The following is a 25,407-nucleotide window of genomic DNA, read 5'->3' as shown; positions in this document are numbered from 1 at the left end:
ACGTTCTGGTGACCGTCATGAAAGAGGAAAAGTATCTGGGAGACAAAAGCCCTACTTTAGTATTTTTATTTGTGGGTTAAGCCTAAGGGAGAGAAAAGCAGTATCCCCTTGCTAGCATCACCTTTAGGACACAAGCACGTATTTATGAGAGGCCTGAATTCAGTGGGTGTTGAGTCTCTTGAGTTCCAGCCAATGCCCTAAGAAACACTGGAAGCAAGGGCTGGTAGGTTGTTTGGGGGCTCACGTGGGCCAGCTGCCTTTTGGCTCCTAGATGGTAGTTTCTGGAAGGTTGGACTCCATGGTCATTCCTGCATTTGTTTATTCATGGATGATGTTGTGCATTCCCCCCAGTCACCAGAGGCGAGTCTTTGAGACGGTGAGAAACATCAACCAGGTCGTCAAGCAGAGGTCTCTGACCCCGTCCCCCATGAACATCCCTGGCTCCAACCAGTCCTCAGCCGTGAACTCCCTCCTGTCCAGCTGCGTCAGCACCCCCCGGTCTAGCTTCTATGGCAGTGATGTTGGCAACGTGGTCCTGGACAACAAGACCAACAGCATCATCCTGGAAGCGGAGTCAGCTGACCTGGGGTGAGCCAGCCCAGAGTTTTTATCTGGCTGTTTTGGGGAGAGGTAGTGTGTTTAGAGTGTAAGTTCAGTCATCGGAAGAGGAAGACTGATAAAGAGTCACAGGAAAAGTCTAGAGCTTTCAGTGTTTTAATCTGGTTTAACAACACTCTGTGTTTACAGTCATTCTTGATTCTGGTATTTTCACAAGCTTAAAGAGGTACAACAGGAAGTCTGCTTCTCTGTCAGATGCTGAAGGGGAGGGTAAATGAGTATTTTTCTGTTAATCTTCACTGTTGGGCTACAGAATGGACATTTGTTTCATGAGCCCTTTGGTAGCTTGGATGTTTAAAAGGTAGAGGAGGACTCAGTCTCTCTCTCCTGGCCAGAATCTAGTTTGCTTTGGAAGCCTGGGCCCCCTCAAAGGTGCTTGTCCCTGGGGTGGGGCTTCCTTAGCAGTGGGCACTTCTTTGTCCTAAAGCCCTGCAGACCCACCCCTACACACACACACACACACACACACACACACACACACACACACACACACACACACACACGCCCCAGCTGTGTTGTGTACCCTTTTTACGTGATCATAAAATTGGGGGAAACTGCTTAATCAGAACAGCTCTTTTAATTCAAGAGGACAGAGAAACGCCTCTGGAACCAGTGGCCCTTCTGGTGACTAGGACCCGCATCCTGAAGAATTCTCCCTAAGGGCTCCCTAGGGAGAGGTTTATAGCAACAGGAGTTCTTTTCACAATTTTTGTTTTGTTTTGTTTTAACGCACCTTAGTGCTTTCCCTCTACCTCCCAAAACACCCACCAGAGGGAACTAGTTCTTCCGGGCAATCATTTATGCCCCCATTTTTGCCTAAATTTCAGCTGTTTGCCTCCTCCGCTTCCCTATCCGTCCTGCAGCCACTCCGACCCGTCCACCCCGCGCACCTAGCAGGAAGGCCTTCCTTGCCACACGCACCTTGCACCGCGCCCGCTGCGGGGTGCCCCACGCTCAGCCCCATCTCCCTCCTTCTGCAGGAATGACGAGCGGAGCAAGAAGCCCGGGACGCCGGGCACCCCGGGCTCCCACGACCTGGAAACCGCTCTGCGGCGGCTGTCCCTCCGCCGGGAGAACTACCTCTCGGAGCGGAGGTTCTTCGAGGAGGAGCAGGAGCGGAAGCTCCGGGAGCTGGCGGAGAAGGGCGAGCTGCTCAGCGGCTCCCTCACGCCCACGGAGAGCATCATGTCCCTCGGCACCCACTCCCGCTTCTCCGAGTTCACCGGCTTCTCGGGCATGTCCTTCAGCAGCCGCTCCTACCTGCCCGAGAAACTCCAGATCGTGAAGCCGCTGGAAGGTGATCACCGGGGGCCTCGGCCCCTCTCCACCCTCCTCAGCGACCGCCTGTGGTCCCTGATCCACCACCGGCAAGCGGGCAGCCTCTGTAACACCTACTCCTTTTTCTTCCGCGACAGCCTGCCGCGCTGCTGGTTTGAGTTCCTCTGACGGCGGCGCCCCGCCTGCGCCCGGCCGGGGCAGGCGTGCGAGTGCGCACGCGGGCCGGGGCTGACCCCGGCCAGCAAGGCCAAAGACCGGGAACCAACGTGCTGACGCTGGTTTCCCAATCCTCTCTCCTTTGCATTTAGAACCTTAGAAGTAAACCTCCTTGCGGGAGGCAGAGGCCCTGCTAAGGTACTGAAAAGTTAATTAGGTCACGCCTGGGGTCTGAGAAGCACCGGGAATGAATGCTTGGACCCCCCCGCCCCCCCCCCCAACGTTGGCGTCGGGGAGGGGTGCAGAGCAGCGCAGGAAGTAGTTTTTTTCAGTAACCATGCGAAAGCGATTTGCAGTTGGTGGGCTCACACGTTTTGCTTCTGGTCTTCCAGTGAGGAGGGTGTGGCTTTCTTCCTTCCGCCTTGGCGGTGTGATCCGAGCCAGCCTCCTGCGCCTCCTCCACCGCTTGGGGGGCCAGGCAGGGGGCGGCCGGGGAGGCCGGTGAGTTCGCGCTTCCTTAAGCCTGCCTTTCCCAGGGGCAATTTACTTTTCAGTTCCAGGGACACTCCGGATGATTAAACTCATGGAAAATTTCACCTTTTTTCTTTCTTTGTCCTCCAGGCATTATAAATGTCCTCCCTTTACTTACCACCACCCTGGCAAGAGCCACCCAGTGTTGGTATTTTTCATTTTTGACTCCTTTGGTTTGGAAACCCATGTGAGTTTGAGAGGGTGTTTGAGAGGGTACTCTGTATTACATTTCTGACGCAAAGCCCAATCAGAATCTGGGTAAGGCTGTATTTATCACTTTAGACCTATATTCTTAAGGCGTGGTCTTAGACATATGCTCTTAATTGCCGCCCCTACAATTTAATATGACAGATATACTGTTGATGTACTATATGTATATCTCTGCTCTCTGCCTAAAAAGATTAGGATTCTTTTCACCCCATAATAACCCATTTCTGACCCATTGGGGGCAGTATCACCCCTGTTGAGAATGTGTGCCGTAAAATGAGGGTGTGCTTGTTAAAGGCCTAAGACTTAACTGGGTCCTGGGTCGTATAGTTTTCAAAGGAAGGAAGAGGGTGGGCTGACTTTCTTTCTTCATGATTATTTTTTAATTGTATAATTTAGGCCCTTATTAGATTTTCAGAAAAGGGATGGCTCATTCTTTTTTTAATTGTTTATTCAGTTGTGAGCTTGGTGATTGTTTCCTGATCCATAATTATGTCTGTTTTTCTTTCAATAAAATCTTCCATTTCTGCAATTTTACTTTCTGCCTTTCTTTTCTTTTTTTCTCCTTTGTCTCTTAAAGCTCATTGGAATTACCATCTCTATTTTGTCTGATTTCTGTATTTGACTTTGTATTTCATTAGATCATCTAAGAATATGTCTTTGGATTCATTTTCCAAGCATATTGCAGGAAGAGATTATTAAACTTTGATTTCGACCAATTCATCTTTTTTTTTCCTCTTTTAATCTTGTGACTTAGCAGTATTTTTGTGTTAATAGAGGAAATCCCATTAGATTTGCTAGGTGAGTTTCATTGATAGTACCCAGCTCACCAGGATCCTAAATCACCACCACTAAGAAGTCATATCTTCTCACCATGGACTGTCATGCATTCTCATGATAGAGATCCCTGTCCTCCATTTTGTAGTTCTCTGACTTCTTAGCTGTTTAAAATACAACCAATATTTCCTTTCTTCCTTCCCTCCACAATTATTTTTTGTGTTCCTATGTTTAATATGATACGATGGAGTGCTGACACAGAAGTCTGCCTGACACTGGGTTCAGCGCATCTCTGTGGCATTAGACAAGTTACCTTTTTGAGCCCTGTCCCCCTTATTTGTGAAATAAGGCTTACATCTGCCACACAAAATTGTGGTGAGGAGTCCATGTGATGTGTTTTATATTATGCCTGGCACCTAATAGGTGCTAATTAAAACTTAGGTTCCCCACACTTGCCCCTGTTGCAGCAGCTCAGGTCTGGAGGGTGGCCTTACCGGTGTTGAGAACCCGGACCAGCACTGTGCTGGGGACGTGTTCTTACATCATCCGTTTCCGCTAGCCTGCTCAGAAGCCGATAGGACTCCTTTGGTCTTCGGTGGCCCAGGTAAACGTGCCTGGGGTGAGGCCCCTGGAGGTTGGCTGGGATCACAGCAGATAGCCAATCTGTGTCTCCCTTACCTATTTAATTCATCTTGCTATCTGCTCATTGGTGTCAGCCAACATAGCTGGGCTCGGTGTTTAAGGTTAGCACTCTTGTCTCATCATCTTACCTTAGGTGTTTTAAGCAAGTGAAGAACAAACAAAACTTTCCAGACTAGAAGAGACAGCCCTGCATTAAAGAGATGAGTTGGGCAGTACTTCCCCCCGACCCCCCGGAAATACCAAGATGGTATTTCCCCAAAAACAAGTCAGTATGTAATTAGAGGACAGCATCTACTTCTAGGCTATGCTAGACCTTGTCCAACAGGTTAGCTTTAACTTTTAAGTCCCAGGTACTCTTCTGACATAAATGGATTTGGTTTTCTTTTCCTTTGATGATACAAAAACTTGTAGTCAGAACAGTGGGATGTGGAGGGAAAGCAAACAGAAGGAAAGGTGTGGTGACTGTGTTTTCTCTGCTGTCCACATGCTCGTTTCATAGAGCTTCATCTTGGTGCCAACTGGGACAGGGAAGTTCCTCTCTTTCCCTGCCCCCCAGCCTTGTTCTCATGTGGTTGGGGAGGAGGGGTGTGATGACAGGTAGCTAATAGTACTTCTCCTTTGTGCTCTACAGATGAAGGAAGCCAGGGCGGGGTGTGGAGAATAGGAAAGAGGCAGCCGAGGCTCCGAATAAGATGCCGTTCATATTTAATTTTTGATTTGTCCTCCATCTTGTATCCAAGGCAGGACTTCAGGCAGCCAGGAGATTCGTAAGAATTCCAACATGGTGGTCCCAGGCAGTGGCAGGGGGAGTGAGGGGGAGCTAGCTGTTTTGCCCAGGTGTTGGACTCAGGAAACCTTTCTGGGGCCTCAGAACCAGTCAGGAACGGAAATCGTCTGTGAGCTCCACGGCCTGACGTGACTCAGATAACAGGGTTTCGAAGGCTTTCGCTAACGGTCACTTTTGCAGCATGGAACACAGCTGTGTGAGGACTGAAGAAGCCAGTCAGGTGTGGTGTTGACCTGATTTCTGAGAACTCACAGGAGGCCTCCTCACTGCTGGCCAAGAGACGGTGTATGTGGTTAAGAGGCTGGACACTGGAGCCAGCATGGGCTTGAATCCCACCCAGATTAGCCACTTGCCAGCTTTGCAACCTCTGGCAAGTTACCTGACCTCCCTGTGCTCAGTTTCCTCATCTATAAAACGAGGACAGGGTGATCATGATTAAGCGAGTTAATAAATGTCGACCTCCTAGGACTCCTGGCCCTTACTAAGTGCTCAGTAAAGGTTGGCTGTTCGATGTGAATAAGAGCTGCCCAAGGCAGGGGCCAAAATCCAAGAATGACGCATATGTCAGCATAGTCTTTCCACTGTAGTCTCACTAAATTCCCTCGGCTCTGCATGTTCGGGAAAGGCAAATAACCCCATGTCCTTCTGCAGCCTCTTGAATCCCAAGCAGCAAACCCTTCGTAGCCTCGTTTCTCTCTCGAGCCCATGCCTGGGGTGGGGCGGGATGAGGGCAGTCTGTTGCACAGCTAGTTGAACAGATAGTTGATCTGTTGACTGGGACAGTTGTCCGGGCCCAGACCCCTGCCTCCCTGAGTTCCTTCCCAGTGCTTCGTAAACATCTCAGCCCCTTCCGGAAGGATGAGGGCCTTTAGCACTTGTTGACACGGCCCTTCACTTTCCAGTGTCTGTCAACTCTCTTCCCCTTCCAAAAGTAGAGGTGACGCGGCCACTCTGGACCCAAGGGTTGGTCATCCTGCGGCAAGACCAGCATGTGCGGTCCCAAGCTGGAAGTCACAGGGTCTTGTTAAGACTTCTCCCCAGTGCCGTGTTTTTGCCAGGAATGTGCCCGTGCTTCCAGTGAACACATGAACAGGGGGCTCAGTATGCATTATGAATGGGGGTCTCCGGGGGTGGCTGGAGAGATTCCATCGGCAGCTGTGTGTGCATGTCTCCTGACGGGCCTTGGACAGCCACCTGGAAGTTTTACCGCCCACCACTTAGGCTTCTCGCTTAGTCTGGGTTCCTGGCTGGAGCACGGATATCCTTCTTTACACACCTGTGGACTCTGGGGGGCAGGCAGTGTGAGATTGAAAGAACCTGGCCTTTAGCACTGACCTCTGGCTATGCCACCCCTCCAGGACTTTGAAAAATTATCCAACTTCAGTGCACCTCAGTTCCCTCATCAAGGGCTTTGGAGCAGTAAGTTGACGTAATACGTATTAAAAGAAGCTGCTGTACAGGCATGCTCCGTACAGGGTAATGGAAAAAAAAAAAAAAATGAAGCCATGATATCTAGGATTCAGGATCCCGTGAGCGGGTTTCAGCATGTCTGCAAAGCCCCGATCAGTTACGCATGTTGCCGCTTGCCTGTGAGCTCCTTTTCGGGATAGAGTCCGTGAGCTCTCCAGGTTCTCGAAGGGTCTGAGAATTGAGACCACAGCTCCTGGCCAGGGTTTCTCAGTCTCCGCCCTGCTGACATCTGGGGCCGGGTCATTCCGGGTTGTTGTTGGGGTAGTCCTGGGCATCGTCCTGTAGCATCCCGGGTGCTACCCATGAGATGCCTTTAGCGCTCCGTCTTTCCCCCCAAGTTGTGACAAAAATGTCTCCAGATGTTAACAGACGTCCCCAGCTGAGAACCACTGCTCTAGACGTCTCTTAGCAGCTAGTGAGGGAGCAGGGATGTGATGCTCTCTTTCATCCTCTGTGCCTCTGTATGATCTCACTCCTTTTGCACTGAGGATATTTTCTATGTCGATGCAGTAGATTCAGAGTAAGTAGGTGGCCTTTCAAACTGGGACAGGCCTCAAAGTGGGTGTCTAGGGACTGTCCTGAACACGTATTGGCAGCATATCCACTGTTTCTCTTTTAAGTGAGTTTGGAACTGCCCACTTACAGAGTCCTTTCAAGACTCACCGGCCGGGACTGCTTCCTGAGAAGTTCCTTCCCAGCGGTATGTTGGAGGCAGCACAGTCACCAGGCACGCCACAGGGTCAGGAGCTGCCGTTGAGGGGGGTTCCCCACATCTTGTTCACATTCCTGGACTGATCCCCGACTCCGATGCCTGCCACCGTTTTCCTTCTCTTTTCTCTTGACTCCTGAGCTGCTGGCTCCTGGCTCCCTGGTCCCCCTTTCTGATGTGCCCCTGGAGGCCTTGGAGGGATTCTTGCCTGCCCAATAGAGGACATCCTTGGTAACTGGGTGGTTAACCAGTGGTAACTGGGAGGCATTGGTGCAGGAAGGCTCTCGCTTTCCTATGCCTGAGAACTGCTGTCAGAGTCTCTCGAGTAGAATGTTTATTTGCGTGACCCACTAATTCATCTGTAGAATGGGGACAGACACCCAGCCTCATGGGCCATCATACCTGGGCCACGCGAGGTGTAATAAATGTTCCAAAGGGGAAGGGGTTGCTCTTCAAAAGGCAAATGGATTGGCCAGAATCCCAGGACATAGCAACATACCAAAGGTTTTGAGACGTTCCTCCGTAAATCTACTTGTCAACCCAGGTTTGCTAAGCATAATTGTTCTTGGAACACTTCTCTTCGTGAGCACCCGTGACACCCTCGAGGTCCTCAGGGACACACTCCGGTGTTATTACAGACCTTGCACGATGTCATCTGAGTGCCGGGGTCTGGTGTCACTAAGGAGATCTCCTCTGCTTCAGACCTCTGTACGGACTTACATGCTCGTCACTCACACCGAGTTCGTCCCTTTCCCTTTCCCTCTCCCTCTCCCAAACCTGCAGCCTATCAGGTTTGCTGGTCGAAAACAGAAACCCCAATAAGTCAAGAAGACTACAGTCATGCCTACGGCTTATCTCTGCGTGCTACTCTAATTGCCTTTTGCTTTTCTCACGTTGTGGGTCCCGAGTTGACATGGTCTTACTCTGCCTCTGCTTCTGTCTTCCGTGTTCCCAACGGTGTGTACTTGGCATAGACTCTGTACTTGCACCCTCCCCCGCCCCCCGCCCTTTTGTACTTGGTCTTGCTTATTTTTTTCCTCTCCAGTTCCTAAGTTGATACATGTTGGATTTGGGGACTGACAATGGGTTGACTAAAAGTTTGTCACCAGACATCCTTGCCACGCCTTATGGCTTTCAGTTTACTGTGTAAAAAGCTTTGTTTTTGATTCCTTCAGTTGGTGCCCCTCCCAGGCGTGGCAAGGGGATCGCCCGTCACACGGTAGCAAGAGCCAGGGCCGCTCCCCCGGTGTCCCTGCCAGAGTTCACCCACGAGGCTCAGGGCCCGCTTGAGGGTCATGCTCCGCACTCTGAGGGTGGTGACAGCCGTCAGCTCGGACTCGCATCCTAACCCTCTCTTCTGCCTTGTCCCCCCTTCTCTGCCCTTTCTCCTGCAAGGCTCCGCCACCCTTCACCACTGGCAGCAGTTGGCCCAGCCCCACCTCGGGGGCATCCTGGACCCCCGGCCCGGTGTGGTCACCAAGGGCTTCCGGACACTGGACGTTGACCTGGACGAAGTGTACTGCCTTAACGACTTTGAGGAAGACGACACAGGTGACCACATTTCCCTCCCGGGCCTAGCTACCTCCACGCCAGTTCAGCACCCAGAGACCTCAGGTGAGGGGTCCCGAGCACGCGTGACTGTCTCAGGCAGCAGAAGTTACCCACGCCGGCCTCAGGCTTTCCCAGAGGAGATGCAGGAGCCGCCCGCGGCCGAGGAGGAGGAGGAGGAGGAGGAGGAGGAGGAGGAGGGGTCTGGTGAGGGCACCGCCATGAGTCCTGTAAACCTGGCACCTTTACCGGAGGCCGAGTTCTGGGCCGTTCTCGCCTCTGTTCCGAGCACCATCCGTAGTGGCTCTCTGTCTGTAGCTTCCGCTCGTCTGTGTGGGTGACGATTAAAGCATTCCCATCGTGCGGGTCTGTTTTTTAACGCAGAGTCTGATGCCTCCTTTTTGTAACAAATGGGTGTAGCTCCCTGCCCGTGTTGGAGGTGCATGGCCCAGCGGGGCTCCTGACGGGGGAGCAGGAAAGGCTGCTAAAAAGGAGGGGATTGTTGCCCCCGCCCCACACATCAGCTCCCCTCTTCCTGTTGTGGGTCTCTCCCTGAGTCTGGGGCAGGGCGGGGGGCAGACTGTCGAGTCCTGCGGTGATTTCCAAACCGAGCTGAGCAGAGTTGGGCATGTTAAGGGGGAAGATAGGAGCGCCGGGTCGCTCAGATGGCGAATGAGAGACCCTGTCTCTCCGCGGAGCATCGGAATAGGAAAAAGCCCAGAAGGTGTTCAGGATTTCAGACAACTGGTGGATAGAGCGGCCTTTTCACATTTCTAACTTCAATGAAGGTGTATGTGTTTTCTTTCCAGCTTACATATGTGTTCAGAGCGGATTTTTAAAAAGTGTTTTAGCAGTACTCCTTAACCCAACAAGCCCTAGGACAATGACATCTAGAGGGTCCCAGGTTGGAAGTATTTCCAGAGAGAGGACCCCAGATGAATCTGGAAAGGAGCTCTGGTTGATTACCCACCCCCTGCTGCCCCATTAAAGACCTGACCATGCGTTTGTAGATTTACATCCTAGGCGTCACTGGGATGAAACACTTTGGGCTCAGGGGTCATGTGGTCACCATTTGCCCCAGATTTCCTGGGACAACCCCCCCCCCCCCCCCCCCCCCCCCCCCCGCCGGCCCTGACTGCAGTGCTGAGGAGACAAGGAAGCTATCTTGTGGGGTCAGGGCAGAGACGCAGCCTATGATGAATTCAGGCAATGTTGTCATCCTCATGACATCCCGAGTCATTAGATTTGAGGAGAGGACACGCATCTTTGTGATTCATAACTTTCGTTCATGAAGGCCACAACTCCCCCCGCTGAGGTACAGGGCAGGGGCGAGCTGAGGTTCGCGATGGCGCCTCCCAGGCTAAGTTTGGATGCCTGTGGCAAGGGACTTTATTTGGACCCAACTTTCCTTGTCTCTTTGACATCAACTTCAGAGGTAAAGGATTCAAAGTAAAAAGGATTGGTTTAGCGCACAGGTTTATGGTTTGCTTATTTACTTTCTTAGCAGTTATCAGGTTAAGCTTGCAAGGGAATGAAAATGTTTATTACTGAATATCTTCAGAACGGGAGACCAGCTGTGGTATTGTCACTTACCTTTGTTAGCAGCACCGTTGTCCTTCCGGAAGGCAGACGGTGGCACGGGAAGCACGGCGTCTGCTGATTTATGTGACTGAAACTGTAGGAATCGTGTCAGGTGTGATGACCTCTCCCTGTAGTCCTACATGGACTAGAAAGTGAATGCTTTAAGTGTGAAGAAGCACCATTAAATGTGTCTTTAAGAAGTTACACAAAAGGAGTAAAACTTGTCAAGTCAGCTAAGAGCTTCTCTTGAAGGTCAGAGGGGGAGAGGGGACCAATTATGAGGACATAAGTCCTGACCGCTTTCCTTACCCTAGACAAAGACGTATTCAATTGCTTCTTCCCTCTTTCCTCAAACCTCAGCAAATTCATCCCAGCAACTTTGAGGAGAGGCACACAAGTCTATAGTTGACATTTAGAGGGATCCCAGGTTGGAAGCATGCGTTCAGAAAGAGTTCTATAGATCGCTGAAGGTAACACAGGAAAGGGCTGAGCATTTAGAGAAGGGTTCTTTGGAGCTCATTTGCTGGGTCAGAGTTGTTAAAAGCTCAGTGCTCAGAGGGGATCGGTGCAAACAGCGATTTGGCCCTTTTCTCTCTATTGGGAGTAACAGGACCATTTTGATTACTGGAATGTAAGAAGCATGTCACTCTAAATAAATCACCCGAGAGGCCCCAAGTGGCACTCTGTACACAGTCTTGGAGTCACAGGTAAATAGCTAAGCTTCAGCAGGAAGGACTAGGGCATAGTCTGTCTTGGGATTTGTATCCGGGCTGGTCTGGTCCCTGCCTTGGTCTGTCCCTAATGCTTAGGGTTTCTCTCTTTTTTTTTTTTTTTAAGTTTATTTATTTATTTTGAGAGAGACAGAGACAGCACAAATGGGGGAGTGTCAGAGAGAGAGAGAGAGAGAGGGAGAGTGTGAATGAATGAATGAATGAATGAACGAACCCCAAGCAGGCTTTGTGCTGCCAGCAAAGAGTTGAGTGTGGGGCTTGAACTCACAAAACTGCAAGAAGTCAGACGCTTAACCGACTGAGCCACCCACGTGCCCTGATGGCTTAGGCTTTTCTGGTGCCAGACAGCACAGTCCCAGGAGCCGCCTCTGGGAATACTTAGTAGGGAGAAACTGAAGACGGGAAGGGTTAGCCTTTTTTCTTGCAACTATTCCTAAGGGAGGAAACTGGGGAGACTTATATATTAGGCACTTTTATCTAGAGCCTGTTAGCTCGTGGAGGAAAAGTTTTGAGCACGGAAAAAAAAATGAATATATTTTAATGTATTATTGTATCATTATTGGCTGATTTTTATAAGCCCATGTCTTAAAAAAACGTGATTCCTTGTTGTTTGTAAATAATTTAGATGATTAAAATGGATTGTTTGAAACAATTTTTTAGATTATAGTTTTACTTTTTCAGGGACATTTTATGTTATTAACTCCTATAGAAAGTACACTTTCTCAGAAACAGTCATTATCTTGTACTGTCCATGTTGTGAATTTTAGGTGTTTATTTGTAGGGAGGAGCCCGGCACGTGAGAAAAGATCCGGATCAGAGTTTTAAAGTCATGCAGTTAAGTCGGCAGATGGTCGGGCTGTTTAGTTGAATTGTTTGGGACGCCCTGATCCTTAAAGGGGAGGGAGAAGTAGGGTGAAGGCAGCACAGAGGAAAGGGAAGGCCCGTTTATTTTCACGCTCACGCACAGGGAGGCCACTCAGGTGGGGGCAATTCCCCTAGAGCAGGCTCATGCCAGTCAGGGTGGCCTGTCCGGCTGTGGCCCCGCAGTGGAGTTGGGGCCGAGGTGCCAAAGTAAGTGTTGAAGGCAGAACTCACCTTTGGTCACAACAGCCCTTGAAAGTAGCCTGAAGCCGCAGCGTGGACCTGCCCCCAGCACCCCAGGCACAGGCCAGGAATTGGCTTCTTTCGTAGCTCCCTTAGTGGACCCCTACGTCGGGGATCTGTGGAGGAAAGGGGCCAGAGGGGAGGTGGGGCCCGCTGAGTAGTACTTAAGCGCATGCGTGGGGCAGGAGCCTGAATAAAGGCCCGCCGTCCTGTCCTTTCTGCCCCAGGACCCAGGTGGGTCCTGAGGGAGAGTGGGCCATGGGGGCCTGATGGGTCTGGAAGGGAAGCCCGGTTCCTTCGGTTCACAGAACTGCGGGTGTAGGCAAGGTCCCTTCTGTCTCCACGGAAAGAGTTGATGACACGTGACCAACCCAGCCTTCGTTCTGGAGCGGTTACAGGAGTTTGCTCCTTGTGCACAGAGCAGGCGGTCTGCTCAGACCCACTGGTGTTAGGCAATACTAAGGAAGGCCCTGGGCTCTTGCATCGGGATACCTATTAGACCAGAACGAAGCAGGCCAGAGGCTACCAGGAGGTGGAAACATGAAGGAAGAGTGAGGTCCTTGACTCCTCCCCAAACCGCCAGCTGGAGTCAACCCTGCTTACAATTTGCTGAACACGCCTGCGCTTCGGGAGTGCTTTCCGGACGGCAGCCTCACCTCTGAAAACCATAGGGGAGCCTTCCCGTGCTCTGGGAGGGACCCACGCAGACAGACGGCTGAAGGGGGGGCTCAGGCTGCTGACACTTAGCGGAGGAGCTCCGGGGTGGGTGCTGGCGGTGGGGTGAGCTGTCCGGCTGCACCACCTAGTGGTGGGAGGGGGAAGTGCGCCCCTGAACTGGCTTGGAAGGCACTTAGCGGGGACGCTCTTGGTGCCGCTTAAGTCAGGCCAGCTGCCCACCCCCGCGGGCATCCGCCACAGAAGGAAGGACGAGAGGACAAGGTCTAGGGCCCAGCTTTGTGAGCACCCAGAGGATCCAAAGAGACTTTTGCATTTTACCCCTTCGGCATTTTAACCACAATTCTTTAAAAAAAAAATCCCTTTTTCTCCAGAGGGTATTTTAAGGGCCACTTGTGGGAATTTCTGCCCCTCTCTGCATGAAAAGCTGTGAGAATGCTCATCGGTTAAATCACATACTCCTTAGATGAAACAGGGAATAGCCTGGCGCAATGGGAAAAAACGGGCTTTTAATTATTTTAATTTTGCAGGATCCAAAAATAAGTTGTACAGAAACCAGAAAAAGATCTTGTGTGGCTTAAAAATCTCTGTGATAGAAACCTCCTGGTGCCTGTAGGCCCGGGTCTGCGACAGGGGCTTGGAGGTCTCTGTTGAGCTGCAGGGACAGACGAGAGGCAGCCTTCGGGGGCCCATGTTAAGCCTGGAGCTAAGGGCTTAAAAAATACCACCCTGTAACACTGTTTGGCTTTAAATCACTTTTATTTTTTTTAAGAAGGGAGGAAATGCACTGCCGTGTCAGAAACTGTTGTTGATTCCCCACCCTCCAGAGGAAAACGCTTGTTAGAGCCACGTGAACCCTGGACACAGTATTTATATTAATGATGAAACAGAGGGCACACAAAAGACTTATGGAGCTTTTCCCACAGGAACTCATGAAACTTCTTTTTTTCCCAGAAAAAAATCATGGGCAGAGTTATATAAAGAAGTGACAGAAAGAAGTCTCTAAAGCATTTTCCTGTGCCCTGACATTTTAAGTCTTTTAGGAAGAATTCGAAAGAATTGCTTTTTGCCCCTTCTTTCTTTTCTTTCTTTCTTTTTTTAATGGGCAAGCAGCTGACAGGCAGACATGTCCGCCTCCTTCCCTTCCCCCAAATGTGATTATTCCTTGAACAAAAAGTAACAGTCATTAGGAGCTAGTAAAAAGGTAAAAACAAAACCAAAGCAAAACCAAGGAAAGGTGCTGATGCTCTTAGGATTTAGCTCAAGCCATGCCTTTAAGCTGGATAGACAATGGTTTCTGTTTTCTGTGGGTGTGGTTTTTCTTGGATAGAAAAGGCTGGCCCGTGGGCACCGCTGTTGACGTGATGGCAGCTACTGGAACTGTAGGGGCAGGTGGGAGAGAGAACATGGGCGTGTGCGTTGGTTAATGAGTTTATAGAAATTGCGAAGCAGATCCGAACTGTGTGACAGCAACTTCACACGCTATGTGTTCAAATTAAGAAAAGGAAAACATTGGAGGCATTTTGTTCACTTTACGTAGGTTTGGCCTCTTCCCATGGAAAGTGGGGAAGAGCATACGGAAGCTTTCAGTGCATCACAAAGGCAGAGTCCTCTTTTTCCAGGATCCGGAGATGTGTTTGCAATTTTGATTTTTAAGCTATTCATGTTAGCAAAAAGAAAGAAAATCTCCGGTGTGTGGCATGGCCAGGCTTCTCCGTCCTCAGAAATCCCCTTTGAAACAGCCTTGCCCTGGTGTGTTTTTGGTGACTCCTTAGAAACCTCCGGGTGCAGGTATAGTTTTTGGCATCCGTGTGGGCTCACGTGAGGGCTCTTTTAAGGACTGGGTGCCATGATGGCCCTTAGAGGGGAAGTTCCTGTTCTCCCCAGCACATTACCAGGTATGGGGGGAAGGACAGCACCACTCGGATTGACTGAAATGCACGGGTCGCTGTGTACAGATCACATCATACGGGTGGGAGACCGGCAGAGTCTTGGTCACGCTTCATGTCCCCGCCAGAGTGACCCTTTGCTCTCCTCACAATTAGAGCAGGCGGCCACGGGGAGGGCAGTGGGCTTTCCCGCCCGTCCCCGGGCGGCCCAGACAGTCCACCGAGCAGCCATCACCCAGGTCTGCGTAATCCTCAGTGCTGTCTCAAGGCCACGCAGGGAGGAAGCCCCAGCTCACCGGAGACCGTGGGCCCCGTCACTAGCTGCAGCGGCGAGATCCCGAGCGCCCAGTTTCGCCGTCGGTCCTCGCCACCCTTTTCCCCTCCGAAGGAGCACAGCCCGTCAGACCGTTTACCCAGTGCACCTGCTCTAGGCAGAAAGCACAGCACGGACGGATCAGAGAGCACGTGAGCAGGGTAGCTCTTGCCCTCGGAAAGCCCTTCCGTGCCCCGACCTGCGGCTGGCCAAGGGGGTGTGCCTGCACGAGGCATGTTTGCAGAAAAACGAATGTGTACGCTGGCTCCCTGCGTGTAGTTCACCAGTGTAGACGATCTTGAATAACAAGGATTAACTCAGTTTAAAGGTCCCCTTTGATAGATTAGGATTTTGTAGCCGTGTCAGAACCTGGCAGAGAAGGAACAGATGTGAATAACGAGGGATTAGGGGACGCTCGAGGGAAGCCCTTGTTGGTGTGAATACTCTAACCCACGTGGTGCTGTCCCCGAGCAAGGCTGTGCGGCCCTGCAGCCCAGACTGAGGAGGAGGAAAAGGACTTAAGCGGGAAGTCGGAGTGTTAAATCCAAGCAACCCTGTCCTCGGAAGCCCCGGGTGAGCAGCAGGAGGTGCACACACAGCTGCTGAGGCAGGGCTCTGGTGTCCCGTGGGGACCAGGGGACTCCAGGAGGGAGCCCTCCCCCTGAGCCCCTGCCCCTGCTGGCGAGAAGGCATCCTGTGCCTCTTTCTGGGAGGAATTGCTCTCCCGCAGGCAGGGCTTTGGGAATCAGCCTGTGGCCGCTCCGTGGGGAGCACCAGAGGCCTCGGGCGACTCACTGTCTCTGTGTTGTGTCCCAAGGAAGGGAAACGCTGCAGCAGCCCGGCAGGCAGTGGTGACGCGCGGAGAGCGGGGCCAGGCGTCCCAGTGGTATTTCGGAGGGGCCGAACCTCTGGCTTGGCACTTTTGATTCCTTCCTGTTGATCTTCCTATCCGTTGCTTCTGGGAAATGATGACTTCTGAATTTTAGCAGCCTTTTCCTGTCCCCAAACCCATCTGTGTCAGATGGGTTTTGCTTCTGCTGATGCCACCATGTCTCTAAAATGTCCATCTTGCACCACGTGTCGCAAGGGAAGATCCAGTACGTGGTGGGGGGAGAGGAGCGAACCTTTGGGACCTTTTGATTCGATCATCTCCCGTGTTTAAATGGGGTCCACTCCTAATTAAAGCCAGCCTTGCTTTTGATTTTCTTTTTTTAAGGTGATCTCTCTTTCCCCTGTTGTGTCTTCTTCGTTACCTCTCCTTCCTGCGTTTTTCTTTCCTCCCTCCGTCCCAAATCACCCCTCACGCCTGTTATTTGGGATGCTTCTCTCAGGCTTTTTATTGCTTTTGTTGCTAGATCTTATTGTGGCCAGAGAATCGTGATTGTTTGGTTGCCTTTTCTTCATAGCTTCTTCCATTTTTGTTTTGTTGGCCGCGATTTTCCAGTTACCCTGCCCGGTTCCTAAGCCGTCACATTTATCGGTTGAGAAAGATTCATAAAGGCTGTTTTCACGTGTGTTTTTGCCCCTTCCTGCTCTGCCCGGTGCTGCCCGTGGTTAAGGGTTGGCTCTGGTGGCCGGAGTGCTGGCTGCCTCTCCAGGGGCCACGGGCGCCTGCCTCGACCCAGAGAGATGAGTCGGACCATCATAATCGGGGCACAGCAGTCTTACGTTGTGCCTCTAGTCCCTGCCAATGTTTTTGTGCTCTGGCCTTGTCCTGCCTGCCTTCAGTTTGCCTGTCTCCGACAGTTTTTGTTTCATCTGGTTCTGGGCTTTTTTTTGTTTTGTTTTTTTTATTTTTTTGTTTTTTAAGACCCAGTCAGCTGCGTGTGGATCTGTAGGTTTGGGGCACCAATCTCTTCTGTTTTGTTTTCCTTTTTGTCAAACCCAAGGGAAAACTTGCCAGAATGAGCTAGAAGATTCTAGTTCGCGGCCTTTTGAATCTTTGGAGTGCTCATGGCCTCTGAGAACCAAATGCGTTCCCCCTCCCCCAAGAGGTCTCTGGGGGCTGAGCTGCTAGAGGGGTGTCGGGACGGGCAGGGCGGGGGGTCGTCCCAGTACCGCATTGTGCCATTGTGCATGCTATCCAGAGCAGCATCTTTTTTTTTTCCTTTTCCTTTTTTTTTTTTTTTGCATTTGAGTTATGAACGAGGGTGACCTCTACAATCATGATGTCTCCCATAGACTCGATCACTCATTACTTCCCACTCGCCAGCTTTCTGATGCATGTTCCTAATGCTTCTGTGATTTACTTTGCCCCAAATCATAGTCTTCAGCTGCCTTAACAACAGCCCCTTAGCGCTTTAAAAGGAAATACATTGAGGACAACTTCTCTTTCATTAGAGATCAGACATCCTAGAGACGGCAAGAAAGCGGCCCGGGGGACGGGGGCCGCACGCACTGGTGTGTGTCAGACCGCACCTGATCCTGGAGCTAAAGACAGCCCTGGGCTCTGGCAGTCTTGCCAGCTTGTTGTTGGGGCAGCTGACATCCCATCTCCCACCCTGCGGACCACACATAGACAGTAGTGGAGCCAGCTCCCCCGAGCCCCTTTCCGTGTACACAGGAAAGGGAGCCATGTGGGCCTTGCCCCATTTCTGGGTGGCAAGGCCCCTCCCCATCCCCACGCCTCTCCCCTCTCCTTGGCAGAACTTGGCACCTGTTTGCCAGTAAAAAGGAGTGTGAAACACCACAAGAAGGAAGCCGATTCTGACCCCTGAGGAGGGAAACCAGATTACCCCCAAGGGCTCATTAGCTCTTCAAACTGGATCCACTACTGGCCAAAGAACGCTGATGGGGAACCCTGTCTGGATTGGGTCGGAAGCTGCAATTTGATGCTCTGCAAACCAGTGCTCAAAAGTGTGGTTATTTTTGAAAGACCACCTTCGATCCAGAACATGTGATTACACCTTCCTTGCCCAGATCCGGTTAACAAGGTAGCTCATCGCTTCTTCTGTCCCTTGAGGGCCATGCTGGGATTTTAACTTTCTCATGGGTTTACTTGGATGCGAGGAATATGTTCTGTTCCCCCCTCCCCCAATTTAGCACACCACCCTGGGAAGTGCATGTCACAGACCAACTCCACCTTCACCTTCACCACATGTCGTATCCTGCATCCTTCAGATGAGCTCACGCGGGTCACGCCAAGGTAAGGGACCCCGGCCCCGGGGTGGGTAAGGATGGGGTGAGGTCGGGGCGCTTCCTGCAAGACTTAATGGCAAGAAAAGCCCAAGTAGAGAGGCTCATTCAGAACCAACTTGGGCCAGCTGAGGCGTCTCGTAGCACCTGCTGTTTGGGGTCCCATCTTCCCTCTTGAGTTGAGGCCCTTTTTGATTCAGATCCAGCACAGATTCAGACCCAGGCTCTATGTGCCTTTTTAGCTGGCCGCGTCCCTCCCTAACCAGCCGAAATTGACGCTTCCACAGTCAGCAAAGCCACGTCCGTTGGGATTTTGTCCCGAAGTCTGTCAGTAGAGCATGGGGTTCCTTCACAGAGTGGAGGCCGCGTGCCTCTGGAATAGACTGCAGGAACCACGTGCCACAGCCACAGTGTAACGACTGAAAGGATAAGACTCGAAGACCCAGCCGTGTGCCCAGCATGGCCCATTTTCCTTCGGTGCCTTCCAGAAGCGATAGAGATTGACACTGTCTGGCAGGAGGACTTGTATGGCCTGGGGTGGTCTGCTTGGCTTGGTTTCAGGCCTTCCACAGCTTCTAGTGAAAGAGAAAACGGTCTCCCTCCACGGGGTGAGGTGACCCCCTCAGCCCTTTTCTGTATGGTGCAGTCAAACAAGGCCCGGGGTGAATGCAGGTGAAGCAGGAAGGGAGGGAGGCGAGCAGGGCCAGCTCGGAGGGAGCGGCCGCCCCAGGGAACACCTTAAACTATGAATAATTCTCCGCAGGTCATGTGAGGAGGACGACGAAGCGGCCCTATGCCCCGTCGAGCTGAGAGGAGATGTAGGGCAGAGAATGAGCCCACAGGCGAGGCAGGGGGTGAGCACACCGCCAGCGGTGCCTGCCCCCGGCAGGGCCACCTGGAGGGAGCTGTGTGTGCACGCGTGGCCGCCACTAACCCAGGACTTAGGCGTGGATGTGTCTCTGTGGTTGTGCCTGGCTAACGTGGCCTTGACAGTGGATGCCCCTAACCCCTCTAAATGCTCAGTTGAGCCGAGTGCCGGCACTAATATGGGCCTAACCGAAGTTCTCAGCAGAAAGGGAATCCACATCTGAGCTTGTCTTCTCTGACTCCCTTCCTGCCTCTGGAGAAGCCGGCATCCCCACCGTAGCCCGATGTTGGAAGAGCTCTAGATTTTTTACCACGCTCTGGGGCTTCTCCCGGGAGAGGCTGGTGCCTGGTGATCTTCTGTCTAAGCCGTAGGACTCAAAACAGCACTCCTGTCCCCATCTCGGGGTCCCCGGAGCCTCATCAGGGACAGAAAAGTCTTGGGCGATCACTAGCAAGAGAAGGCTTTTTGCCTGGGTTTGGAAGAATGGCAGCTTGAGACCAAATGAAAGATCTTCCTCAGAATGGCCTTGTAAACGAGATTTTAAGTCCCCCATGTTTTTGCCCCCCTACTGCTTGTAGACCAGTTTTGTAGAATTCCACTTGTGCTTTTTGGAGAATCCATTTCTTAACCTTAGGAATCTGCTGTGGCTTCTAATCTCGTGTTTCTGAGTGCTCCCGACCCGCCAGCATCCCGAACCCTGAGCTTGCGTAAGATGGGCCTGTTCTGGGTTTCTCACCCTGTGCTGACCAGCCAGCGGCAAGGTCACCCCAGTGTGCAGCCAAACGAGGCCTTAGCTCGAACGTGCTTGTGAACACTCCCTCCCCCAGCAGAAGGCCCCTGCTCAGGTCATTCCTGGGACCTGCTCCAGAGCGAGGCCCCTCCCTGCCCATACCCCTACTTGGTGTCTTGCCCAAGGTATCTGGCCTGCCTTCCGCCAGGCTGGGGAGAGAGGGCTCTGTTCCCCCAGCTCCTGGGGCCCACCCAGCTGGCCTGCTCCAAGGGGTACCTGCAGCCCCTGCCATGGCCCTGGGGAGGTACCAGGGCAGGTCTCCTAAGACTCTAAGGAGGGGTGTGCTGCCCTGCCCTTAGGGGTTTAGCCAGCAACTGTGAAGGACCTCCATGCCTTTGTGGCCTGGCCCCATCCCTGCACCAGCTGTTAAGAGAGGGTCTTTCCTGATTTTTAAGCAGACAGCAATGTCTTTCCCCCTGCAGCCCCTGTTATACTGCGCTGGCCTCACTCCCTTTACTGCTAGACTCCAGCTTCTGGAACATAGTGGGTCCTCAGCCAGCATGACACAAGTGGATGGAGAAATCTTGCTGCTTTCCTTTGGTGACACAGGTGTCGCACCTCCCGTGAGCCTTTTTCTAGATAGCTCCATAGATGCAGGCCTGATAGTACGTGACACGGCTGCCTCTGACCCCATAACTCCGCTCACGGAGGTGGAATCGGCAACCACGGGAGGAGGACTAAGGGGGAAGCACGGTGCAGGGAAGGGCGCTATAGTGGAAGTCAGGAGGCCTGGGAGTGCTGCTGCTGTAATGCACACCCCTCAGCCTGTCTCCCCCTCACCCACGGGCTCTCCACCTGCTGGGGCCATTCCTGGGGGTAAGCTCTCAGATCCTGAGTCCCTGTTAACTTCTTGCCTCGGGAGTAGTCAGTAGGAAGGAACACCGGAACTTGAGTAATGGGGTAGGGAAAGAAAGCCTCTCTGCTGAAGGGCTCCCCCATCCCCCATCTTTGGGGTCACCCAGACTTGGGCTCGAATCCTGGGTCTTCCACTCAGTAGCTGAGCGTGACACTGAATCAGCCACCTAACCTCTGAGAGTGAGTTTCGTCACCTGCCAAGGGGACAGTTGTCCCCACCCTCCGGGGCTGAGACAAGGGACTCATGTGCAGCTTGTTAACTTTAAACCATGCCCCCACGCAAGGGAATCCAAGGCCCCCAGGGGCGGGAGGGAGGAACAGACGTAGAAAGAGGCATCTGGGGAGCCTGGGCGGGTCCTCCCTGCACTCCTGCAGGAGACTGGCCACGAACCTTTTCGTGGGGGCTCGTGGGCATTTTCTGATGAATGACCTCTTGTCCTTTCTTATCAGCCTTAACTCGGCTCCAACTCCAGCTTGTGGCGGCACCAGCCACTTGAAGTCCACGCCGGTGGCCACCCCGTGCACTCCACGGAGACTGAGCCTGGCCGAGTCCTTCACTAACACCCGCGAGTCCACGACCACCATGAGCACGTCTCTGGGGCTGGTGTGGCTGCTGAAGGAGCGGGGCATCTCTGCGGCCGTATATGACCCGCAGAGCTGGGACAGGGCCGGCCGGGGCTCCCTCCTGCACTCCTACACCCCCAGGATGGCGGTGATCCCCTCCACCCCACCCAACTCGCCTCTGCAGACACCCACGTCTTCCCCGCCCTCCTTTGAGTTCAAGTGCACGAGCCCTCCCTACGACAACTTCCTGGCTTCCAAGCCGGCCAGCTCCATCCTGAGGGAGGTGAGGGAGAAGAAGAACGTCCGGAGCAGCGAGAGCCAGACAGACGTGTCCGTCTCCAACCTCAACCTCGTGGACAAAGTCAGGAGGTTTGGCGTGGCCAAAGTGGTGAACTCAGGGCGAGCCCACGTCCCCACCTTGACTGAGGATCAGGGACCTCTCCTCTGTGGGCCCCCGGGCCCAGCGCAGGCCCTGGTCCCCGGGGGCCTGGTCCCCGAGGGCCTGCCTCTCGGATGCCCCACGGTCACGAGTGCCATCGGCGGGCTGCAGCTCAACAGCGGCATCCGGCGGAACCGCAGCTTCCCCACCATGGTGGGGTCCAGCATGCAGATGAAAGCCCCCGTGACTCTCACCTCGGGCATCTTGATGGGTGCTAAGCTCCCCAAACAAACTAGCTTCCGGTGAGGACGGGAGGGGGGCCCTTCCCCTGGAGGAGACCCGTCTTTGCTCCCGCCTCCCTCTCTCCCCCACTGCACTGCGCGTTCTCCCTCTCTCCCCCTCCGCCCCTCCCCTCTTGAGCTAGACAAATCAACCTCGTGCCTAATGGGGGAAGAGTGGAGACTTTGTACAGTGTGTACATAGGACCTGGAGACTTACATCCGCCCTGCCCTTCCTCCATATCCCACGGGAAGGGCCCTGGCCGTCACTGCTGTCACCGGGACTTTGTGCGGCCGGGGACAGGGGCAGGCGGGCGGCCCTTTCTCCTCCTCTCCTTTGAGAAGCACTGAAACCCCTCCAGTCGTTCTTATCCCATGGATAGGAAACCAGTGAATCTGTGGCTCCCGGCGCTGTGCAGCGCGAGCCGGCACGGGGCACCGCGCCTCTGCCGGCCGGTGTCTCTGGGCGCCCCCCTCGCTCGCCCCGGAAGCGCGGCAGGAGCCTCGGGCTGCGGCCCCACGCAGCTGATGTAGCTTTCAGGAGCGCAGGGCTGTTCTTTCTTTCAGGGGCGGCCCGGCTTCCTCGAGACCTTCACGCCTCTGCTTCAACGGAGAGTCGCTTCTTTTTTTTTGAGGTGGGACTTTTTCTTTCCATGCCTTCGACCTCAGTCGCCCTTCGCTGTCCCGTAATCATTCGTCAGGCCGGAGGTCTGACCTGGAAGAATGTATCCACGCTCCCGTCGCCCCTTGCGGCAGCCCCCGTGTGTTCTGCGTGAGGGTTCTGTTGTCTGTTTCTTTATAGGCAGGGAAGTAATGGTACTAGATGGCGCGTCACAGTCCGCGTCCCGTGGTTCCAGGACACCGTACGGTTTTCCTCATACCGAACCGCTGATGAGAGAGCGGCGGGGCTCGGGGACCCCGTGTCCCAGCCCCGTTAAGACCAGCCCCGAGACGACACGTTTAACAATGCGATTAAAAGGAAAGCGGGTGGGGGGAGGAGGCTGGGAGTGGAATCTGCCAGCAGTACAAGTAAAAGGAACCCCAGCCACCCGTACGTAATACCAAACCAGTTCACGGGAGAAGGGGGGCTGTGGCAGTCTGCTGGTTCCAGTCCTTCCTGGGACGCCCGAGACTGGTCCGCGTGTCTTCACGGATGTGGTCTTCACGCAGGCATTCGGCGATCACACCCTGGGCCCTCACGTCTCGGGCCAGAGTGCTTACCCCAAGGTATCTTCTCCCTCTCCCACGAAGGCCTGCGTCTAGGAAAAGATAGGTGCTCGTGGGAAGAACCGTGCGCGAACAAGGGAGCCTGGTCCTGTGGGTGGCGCTGATGAAGGTCGGACCTTTTATTTATTGGTGCGTGCTGTGTTTTAAACATGCGCTCTCCTTTCCGGTTCCGGCGTGGCTGTGGCCTTCCAGGCCCAGCAGGTAACTTATTTATTCTAACCTGGGGACTGCGCCGTCCCTCAGGGTTCCGTGGTCCTTTGGTCCAGCCATCTGCGGAAGGGTAACATCCCGTGCAGACGAAGGTGTCGCGTTGCCGTCCCCTGTTCCCCGCCCCCTCCCCCAATGTGTCCAGTTGAGTGAGTGGAAACCCACGCCCGCTGAAGCGTCTTTGAGAAAGTCTCAAAGGAGCGAACGTCAGTCGTCCGATTTTAGAGTATTTATTCTCAGAACACGAAGGTGTGGGTTGTTTCGGTTGTATGCGTGCACTCACTGCAAGGAGATTTTTTTATTTGAATGTATTTTAAAGCAGTAGGTAGAACCACAAAGGAGTATGAAAACCACGAATTGAATGGACCACTTTGTGTATTCAGAGAGGAGCCACCCATCACCACAAAGGAAATACCAGTGTAAAAAAATCGGCAATTCGGAGGTCGCAGTACTTAGTATAGTTCATGATCGACCTTGTGCAACCACTACCAAAAAAGCGTGTTGTAATGCATCGAAAAACAATACAATTTCCTTCTCTAATGAATATCAATAAAATAAGTTCAAATGATGGAAACCACACTCGGATTCTGACTTGTATTCCATTTTTCATCGAGGAGATCTCTTTATGGGACACCTAAAGCTGTTCAGCTCTTTGGGACGAGTAAATGAAAGCCGTATACTGTCCATACTGTTACAGCCACCCTTTCACACAATATTATACACCTTAGACAACTTTTCAGTTGGAACCTCGAGAGCTTCCCTACATTCCCTACATTATACCGTGTTGACATACCCACGATGAACACGTTCATACTCCTGTGGACCAGTACCCTAGGGCTGGGCATGGAGTTAATTCCCGCCTTTTCTATCACAGCCCTATAATGAAAAAAACCTTTGCCTATATGTAATTTTCCACATATGGGAGCCCATCAGTGAGGTAAATTCCTAGATAGAGGTCACCAAATTGCCCTCCACAGAATTAAGAAACGTCTAAAGACCAGGGATTGCAGAGGGGTATCAGAGAATTGGGACAAAAAGGACAAGACTGAACCTGCTGCCTCAGTATGTGTAAGCAGTGAAATTATGCAGGCAAACATAGTCGTGGGTGGGGGCAACGTGGATTTTAAATCAGATGCTACCGTTCGGTCACGGTATGACCTCCGGCAAGCCCCTTAGGGCCTTTGGGGCTTTTTTTTAACCTGTAAAATGTGAACAGTAATATACCTCTGGTATATTATGTTAATTGGTATGTGTTAATTGGCTGAGTAAATTTATCTTCAGTATCTACTGTGTGAGACATTGTTCTAGGTAGCGGGGACCTAAGTAGCTTCTGCCCCTGTAGAGTGAACATACAGTTCAAACATGGCATGATAAGGGCCATGCAGAGAATTACAGGGAAGTGTACATTGGGCCATCAAGGAAGGCTTCTCCAGGAAGGTGGCATTTGATTCAACGGTGTGAGATCTGGCCCAAGACCCTGTGGGCAGAGAGCAGCCGGCGCAAAGGCCGGAAAGCATTTGGGGTGTCTGGGGAGTGGAGAGGTGGCCTGCCCAGGGAAACCAGGGCACTCACCAAATGGTCCGTCTGACCCCCCTGCTTCCTGGCCACTCTGCCGCGGACAAAACACATGATTAGTTCTGGCCTGTGGGTTGTGAGCAGAGAGAAATCCATGCACGATTCTCCATGTTCCTCCCCTTCCCCTGAAGCAGAGGTCGAAATGGTGTCACCTGTTGGTACAGCCTCCATCATCCTGGGTTGCTGAGGAACCATGTAGGCCAGACTCCGTGCCAACCCGCATTTGGCATGTGATCTGAGGGACAAACAAACCTGTTAAGCCAGTGAGTTTCCTGGGTAGTACATCAGAATCCCTTTGTGTAGGGCCCAGGCGTCTGTATTTTACCAAGCCCTCCGGGTGATTCTGGGGCTAAAGTTCTAGAACCACTGTGCAGGGCCAGGCTGAGTTGGTAGGGAGTCTTGCCCTGGGAAAGAGCTTTGCCTGCCCAGTCTCTCCCTGTCTCAAGGGGCTCGAGGAGGCCAGACAGCTGCACCCACCTTGCTTGAAGGGGAAAGGCAGAAGAAGGGCTTTAT

General features: G+C 52.7%; 1 protein-coding gene across 12 annotated transcripts in view; it reads left to right on the top strand.

Annotated features, from left to right (window-relative positions):
- The window catches only part of TRAK1 (trafficking kinesin protein 1), a 124,035-nt gene extending 100,137 nt beyond the window's left edge, over nt 1-23,898 (top strand). For 6 of the 12 annotated variants that reach the window (XM_023260683.2, XM_011286249.4, XM_023260684.2 and 3 more), the window contains 5 exons: nt 352-588; nt 1,599-1,915; nt 8,571-8,789; nt 18,059-18,161; nt 21,115-23,898. In XM_023260683.2, coding sequence (XP_023116451.2) covers nt 352-588; nt 1,599-1,915; nt 8,571-8,789; nt 18,059-18,161; nt 21,115-21,913 — 1,675 coding nt within the window. In that variant the 3' untranslated portion in view covers nt 21,914-23,898. Of the gene's footprint in view, nt 1-351; nt 589-1,598; nt 1,916-8,570; nt 9,103-18,058; nt 18,162-18,914; nt 19,006-20,231; nt 20,359-21,114 lie in introns of those variants that run through there. The other 6 variants (XM_011286250.4, XM_023260682.2, XM_045037807.1 and 3 more) reach the window with 5 other exon arrangements.
- The last annotated feature ends 1,509 nt before the right edge of the window (nt 23,899-25,407 follow it).

The sequence above is a fragment of the Felis catus genome, chromosome C2 (assembly GCF_018350175.1).
Source record: "Felis catus isolate Fca126 chromosome C2, F.catus_Fca126_mat1.0, whole genome shotgun sequence".
Classification (NCBI taxonomy): Eukaryota; Metazoa; Chordata; class Mammalia; order Carnivora; family Felidae; genus Felis; species Felis catus.
Note: the sequence above shows the minus strand (reverse complement) of the source record. Positions and strands in the feature narration are given on the sequence as shown.